We start from the raw sequence: 7,710 nt of genomic DNA on the forward strand, positions 1-7,710 counted from the left end.
CACTAGATTTCATTATATGACCAAAATGGGACCAAAACTTCATAAAGACTAGATCTAAGCAAACAAGGAGCAAGTTCAAAATTTTATACCTCAATGAAGTTGGAAATGATGAAAGAAATCTAGATCTACAACTCTCCTTTGGACAAAGCTCCTTTTTCTAAGCTCTTCTTCTTCAAATCCCACCACCACACACTAGAAACACACACAAGAAGGTCAAATCTCTTCAAGAATGGCGAGGGTTTCGAAATAGGACCAAAAGGGCAATGGAGGCTGAGGAATGAGAGGGTCGTGGGTCATAATGTTGTTTAAATAGGGTCAAAACCCTAAAATTTAGGGTTTGCCCTCTAAGTGCATACGCCTAGCGTACGAGGAGTACGTCCAACGTACTCTAGCTTTTTTAGAATTGGAAAAATTGCCCCCTAGGAATCAAATCTGCAAAACATTTACACACCAAGGGTCAAATGAAAAGTACATTGAATCGAGTGTTACACATCAATTATAACTATATATATATTTTAAAAGAGACTTGATGACTTATTCAAAATAAACGTTCTAATGGAAATTTGGAGATATATTATACGTGGCATAAGGATATGCTATACGCATGTATAGTTAAGTTTTTATAAGTGTACATATGTACATTCTTGAGGGGTAAATTATTTAATTAATAGAGATGTATTTGTTTAAATATTTTAGAAGATTTTAAATTTCTGAAAGATGGCACCTAAGGCTACTAATATAAAGTTTATCAAGACTTTCTACAAACAAAAGGTTTACTTAATAAAAAAATAAGTTTTAAACAGTAACGCTAAACTTTGTAATAAGACATATAATGTTGTATTAAAAAAGTCTTTGGAAATTTATGATTAACATTTATTTCGAAACTTTACTTTAAATAATTGTTAATGTTTACATCTTAGTATTCAACACAATTATTTAAAATATGTTAATAGTTTTTTATTAGCATAGATTGAATTTACCTTTAACTCGTTGTGGATCCATATGGTGTTTAAAATGAGATAATGAAAGAGTTAGAAGAAGTTTCTGGTGTGATAAATTGAGAGGTTTATGTTAGTATTCATAATTGTTTAAAAAAATAAAAAATCTTAACGTTTAAAGCCGTTAGAGAGGTGGTGAATGCATTAAACGGTTGAAGCAAGGTCGAGGGAGGAAACCCGCATCCTCTGGTCCCACACAAAGGTGGGAAGTGTTTTTCCGCCGTTCCCTCTGCTGGCTTGACCTTCTTTTCTATTCTTCCTCCATTTCCATAAAAAATATATAAATATCGAGGTTGACTTTATATACTAAGCATACATTTTGCATAATGTTTTCTTTTTCATCGTTAAAAATTATTTAACAACTTTTTAAAAGGCAAACAACATTAAAATTAATTGAATCATTTAAAAGTCCATTCAAAAATTAAAAATTTGAATTACTATATACAAGAACTACAAAGAGCCATGACAAGGGGATTACAACAAAATTCTAGGCAACTTTAAACAGGGTATGTTAAATTATTGAACTACATTAAAAACAACATTACTGAAATATAAGATGTGAAAATGTATGCTCGAGCGTGTGATGTCACATTTATTATACTTTTTCTTCTGTTATAAGTGTTATAAGTTTTCTTTTGAACCGGCAATATGTGATATATATATTAATGAAAATTAGGTGTGAGACCCGTATGTTATACGAGTTTGATAAAAACAAAAATTAAATATAAAAGTTTAAATAAAATTTTATTTAAATTTGAAATTTTAGATTTGAAATTTAAATTTTAAAATTTAAATATAAAAGGAAACATATATAAATAATAATATGTAATTTATTGGTTATTTTCAATTAAGGTAATTATTAATTGAGGTGTAAATATGATGTGTTATTTAAAAAAGATTAAAAAAATAAATAAAAATGACAAATGGAAAAAACATTTAACCAAAAATACCAAAAAATATCATTTGTCCAAGTTAATAAGAAAGTGACATGTGACAAAATTCATTTATTAGGAAGGATAACCCCACTAGCAAGCGTCTAGTAGAGAATATAGTTATAATACATCAATAGAATAAAAGGGAAGAGTTCCATACTCTCTAATCTATACTATAATTGGCTCCCCATGTTTAATCCACACATATATCAAAGATTTTATAGCCCCCACTATTCTCTCTGAATTTAAGACAATTTTTTAAAGATCCTATCATTGTGTTATATGTTATATAAGTGTCATATTCATCTCATTGTCATCTCAATTTTACCATGATTCATGGTTTTGTGCCACACAAAAAGAGTGGTCACCAAATAAAAACTTAGAACTTTCGATGCGAACTTTCGGCTTCGTCATTGTTTAAAATGTTGTACGTTTACTGCAATATTTTACAAACCCCGATAACAACTTCAATTATAATTTGAAATTCTTCAGAGGACGAAGATGAAGACATTTTTAAATGAGAAGAAAGAGCGGGTAAAATAATAAGGGTTGTGAGTATTTATAGAACATAAACTTTGAAAAAAATAATTAAAAATTAAATGAAAGTAGCCATTTGGAAGAAAGAAAGTGGAATAAATGAGAAGATAGACTTGCTAAAGAATAATAGAGTTTGACTCTACCACGATGAAAACCGTAGACCAGGACAGTGTGGGCCACGATTTAGGTGGCGAACTGATGTGCCTCCAACACCGACATCCCATATTCTAATTAAGAATCAAAATATTATAAACTATTTTTATGAAGTTGGTTATGCTCTAAAAGGGACGGAGAGCACATTGAGAAGTTTAATGCTAAAGAAGACGAGCAATATATCTTCCTAGAAAATAATTAATAGTGTTTAGAAAATAAGAAAATTGTCATGGAGTCGTCAAAATTCGAATGGTAAAGTATGTGAAAAAATATTCAAAACAGCAATTAGGCTCAGGCCTATATATTCAAAATATTTGCAAAAATAATCAATTTAATGTTAGTCATAACCCTAAATTTGTAATATATTCCAAACAATCCCTATGTCAAGAAAAAAAATCTCTATACAGATAAACCTTGACCCTTACAAACAGGGCACACATTTTGCCGAACCAACCATTGTGTGATGCATCTTGGGTGATATCGATGTTTGCATGGAAGCACCGCTACTCTCTCATTGCTCTCGAATTCAACTTGGCATACTACACAAAGCTCACCTTCTTCCTCTTCTTCTTCTTCACAATACTTGGTTACTTGTAGGTTCTCGGAGATGAGTTTCTTGGTCAATCCACTGCATGGCACGTTATTTGCTGCTTGTTCAAAGCTCTCGTTGATGGCTACTTGTATAAAAGAAACTTCATCATACTCGTCGATATGTCTTTCAGTTTCAGACATGGTTTGGAAGGCAGCGGTGGAGGAAGATGATTGTGGTTGACGAATATAATACTCATTGATGTCGTCATAGTTAACAATAACAGCCCCGTTTTCATATAGTAACCATTCATACGGGTAGTGAATAGGATGATAATTTTGCAAGCCTCGAAGGACAGTATCATGATCGGGTACAGAATGGTCTTCAAGTTCTACAAAATCAATATGGTAGAAAATATAGGCACGTATAGGGGTGTCATCGAGGTACAACAAGATTGGGGGAAGCGTATCAAGATCGACATCCATGGAAACAAAAGAAGTTGCAGAAGGAGAAGAAGAAGAAAAAGAAGATGGTCGTCAATGGTGAAGTTCCAGAACAAGACGGTGAGTGTTGATGGGCACAGAAGGGATGTGGTGAGTGAGGAGTGTTAAATAGGAATAATAAATGGAGTGATTTTATATATGGAAGTTTTTAGATTGCACGTCATCAACAAATCCCATGAATAAATGTCTCCAACTAAATGACGGTTTCGGCCATTAATTATCGTCCGATCCAAATCCAAGTACACTTTCCATATTCTTAATTTACCCAGTTAATAAAGATCACGTAATATTTTATATAAAAGGGTTACTATACAACATTTAATTGAAGACAAAATTGTCCATATAATATGTATTTTCTTTTGGATTTTTTCCAAACTTAATTTTTTTTTTCATATCCTCTTGACCATGTTTTTATGTGGTTTTGATCTCTCTGAAAATTAAAATTACTGCAATACCCTTATCTATTTTAATAATTAAAAAATAATTAAACCCCACCTCTCTCTCTCTCTCTCTCTCTCTCTCTCTCTCTCTCTCTCTCTTTCTCCCTCTCTCTTCAATCACAGCTCAAACCTAAGCTTCAGCCGTATGTGAAATTTTTTTTTGTCTCTTTCTCTTAAATTGTTGTTACATATGGGAATCTGATAAAATATGTTTATTTCTCTAATTGATTCCATTGCCCCAACCCCACCATCATACTAGTGACTACCACATGCTTCCGCCATCACCACCACCCTAGATATTGATCTTCATCCTTCCACATTAAACCACCCACAGTCGAAGGTTTGCTCAATCGTTGGAAACCATCGACGGAAACCCAAATACATGGAAAACAGTGACGGTGGCGGTATTGTGATACGCAAGAAATCAAGAACTTCGATTACACAAACACATGTTGCTATTATTGAATAATGTGTCTAAGACAGTTACCAAATTGATATATTCTTATAGTTAAAAACAAAGTTCTTTTTGGGTTGCCAGCTTGGTCCAAAGTCAATGGTCAGATTCAAAATTAACGGTTAAAGGTCACTCATCCGGTCACCACGACGTGGCCAAGCTTCTGCCACGTTGTGGGGACTACAAGACAAAACAATCAAAATTTAGAGCACCACCACATCGTGGGCCTTCCTTGGCCACGTTGTGGTCTCTGGAAGAATACCCCTTTTTCTTCTTTAAGAACTCAATTCCTAAAGACCAATGCTCATAACATCAAATCTAGTACTTAATAGCTTCATAATGGATAAAGTTTCTAATTTTATCCATTAGGATGGTCCAAACAACCAAGCTCTAAACATTAAGTCACAAAGGGAACAAAATGCATCTTTCTCAACTTAATGTCTAAACGGATGAAGTTTATAACTTTATCCATTAAGAAGCTCCAAACAAGCAAAGATCTAAAATCTTAGATCATAAGTTGTCCAAAACACACTTTTCTACATTCATAAAGTAAAGAGAGATATTGAATGCTCTCTCTATTCCACCAAGTGACCAGATATGAACTCAAACATTACTAAAAAGATCAAGAGTTCTCCAAACTCTATGGAACAAACCTCAAATGGGATCAAAACTCAATAAAATGGACCAAAACACTAAATACACCTAGATCCAAGGATGAAATGCAATAAATCTTGTAACTTTATGACATACAAAGGTCCAAAAGGTAAATGAAAGTAGAGATCTACAACTGCCAAGCTTTATGTAACGCTCGAGTTTTAGGTCCTCTTCAATACCTTGATTAAGTCTTAAAATCTTGCATTTTGTTCCTTGTTACGTTGGGCGTAACTTGGAGTACGTTCGGCATACTCCCTTAAGTTAGGCGCGGGGTTGACGCGTACCCTGGGCGTACCCATACGTACGTCGGGCGTACGTGAGCAAACCATAAACCCTTATTTTTAGGGTTTGGCCCCTATTTAAGTGTCATTATGGACCTTGAGGCTTCCCCTTATCAGCCTCCTTCCTTCTAAAGACTCCCCACGAAACCCTAGCTTTTCCTTGTGTATTCTTGAGCTTTTGTGGTAAACTCTTGGTGTTTTGTGCATCTTGAAGAAGAAAGAACTTGGTGATCAAGCATTGGTTGGAGTGGATCTTGAAGATCCATAATCTTCATCATCTTGGCGAGTCTCATAAGGTACAAAGTTTCAACCTTGTTGATTCATCTCTTATATATAGTTAGCTTAGGGTTCTTGGCATGTTTTGGTCCATTGAGTTGTTTCATGTGAGTATAAGCTACTCCAAAAGCTTAAGATGGTAGATCTTAGTGTTTCTGAGGTCCTTTGTGTATAAAAATGGTATCTTGATGGATTTAACTCAACCATGCTAGGGTTGATGTTCATTCATGGGGTTAGAATGTTAAAATAGGGTATTGTGACTTATTAAGCCATGCAAAAGATTAAAGCTTCCGAATTTATGGATTAAGACCTTGTTTTGGAGTAGATCTAAAGTTTGGACGTTAGGGTCTTAATGGATTAAGCCATCTATATAAGGAATTATTCACAGACTAGTACGCTAGGCATACTTCTGAGTACGCTGTGCGTACTGGGTTCGAATCTCGTGTCCTGGTCAGTGTGAGTATGCATGGCATACAAGTTGGATATGCTCAGCGTACTCTTAACAATGGGTTTAGAATGTTTTGGGCCATTTTGGGTTTCGGGTGCTTTTGGATTGGGCCACGGTTATTTGGGTCAGTTAAGGGGAAAGAGTAAAATGGTCTTTTACCCTAAGAGTCAGGTTTAATGAATCAGATTCACGGTTAAGGTTTATAACCGAATTATTAATTATGGTTTTATTTGATTAGTTAGTACAGGGATTCTTTTGTTCAGTAACTTGAGCATCTATTTGTTTATCAGCAGATCGAGGTGAGTTTGTTCACTATATTGTAGGACACTATAGTTGTATGTGCTTGTTGTCTTTGTGACTCTTGTTGTATGCCTATTTTCTATATGTATGTGGGGTGCAATAGACCTGAGGATGAAATAGACCCGTATAGTTGAAAAATATTGATTGAGTTGAAATAGACTCGGGAGGGGGTGAACGAAACGTCCCAAAAATAATGTCACAAAATTTTCGTTTTTAGATTAATAAATCGTTAATATATATCATTTCCATAAAACTAAGTTAATTGAGATTTATCAAAACATCATCAAATCAGAGTAAATCACAGAATGCGGAAACATGTGATGTGTGCTCTACAATCATCCCGAGCTCTTCCATTTGAAAACCGAAGTACCTGAAACATAAACTGAAAACCGTAAGCACAAAGCTTAGTGAATTCCCCAAGATACCTCATACCATACATAACTAAGCACATAATGAGCCCCGCCCACTAAGATACGTGCCCCGCCTACACTCGCATATCGATCCCCGCCCACAGAGATACGGGCCCCGCCCACTCTTGCATAACAGGCCCTACCCACTGAGATACAGGCCCCGCCCACACTCACATAACCATATAATCATATAACCATTCAAACATATGCAAAAATCACAAAGATAATAGCATAATGTACAATCATCGGGCCTCGCCCACATACAAATCATATATGCATAACCAGATACAGAATAACCATTGGGCCATGCCCAGTAAGTATACAAGCACATACACATGCAAGAGTCACACAAACATCTAGCACCCTACATAGAAAACCATGGGTTGGCATTGGTGCCTTCGAATGGATAAGCATGGTGAGGACACTCACCTCGCACTATTGAATCTCACAGAAAGAATCTCTGGCTGCTGGCCCGCAAGAATCCCTGCTATCAATCACAAGTTAATCAATCATCAATAATCGGATCTGACTCACACTAAGTGTCCAAACTGTTGGATTAGTGTCTAAGTCCATAACTATTTTGGTATGTACTTGACCCGATTATGAGCATGGTCCTTTTGGGTTGCCTTTACTATAGCAATATGTAGGATGAATTAAGGAGAGAAAGGTTTAATTATGATTTATTAATATATTATGAGAATAATATATTAAAGGAGAAATCATATTATTTAATTAATATTAGTCAAGAATTAATTAAGAATTAATTTTGTGGCTAAAAGAGATTAATTAAACTTA

General features: G+C 34.8%; 1 protein-coding gene across 1 annotated transcript; it reads right to left on the reverse strand.

The window, feature by feature from the left end:
- Window positions 1-3,019: 3,019 nt before the first annotated feature.
- Window positions 3,020-3,634, reverse strand: LOC111878699 (probable E3 ubiquitin-protein ligase ZFP1). Its single transcript, XM_023875209.2, has one exon. It carries the CDS (start codon window positions 3,632-3,634, stop codon window positions 3,020-3,022), a length of 615 nt encoding a protein of 204 aa, XP_023730977.1.
- Window positions 3,635-7,710: the final 4,076 nt, after the last annotated feature.

Source organism: Lactuca sativa, chromosome 9 (genome assembly GCF_002870075.4).
Source record: "Lactuca sativa cultivar Salinas chromosome 9, Lsat_Salinas_v11, whole genome shotgun sequence".
Lineage (NCBI taxonomy): Eukaryota > Viridiplantae > Streptophyta > Magnoliopsida > Asterales > Asteraceae > Lactuca > Lactuca sativa.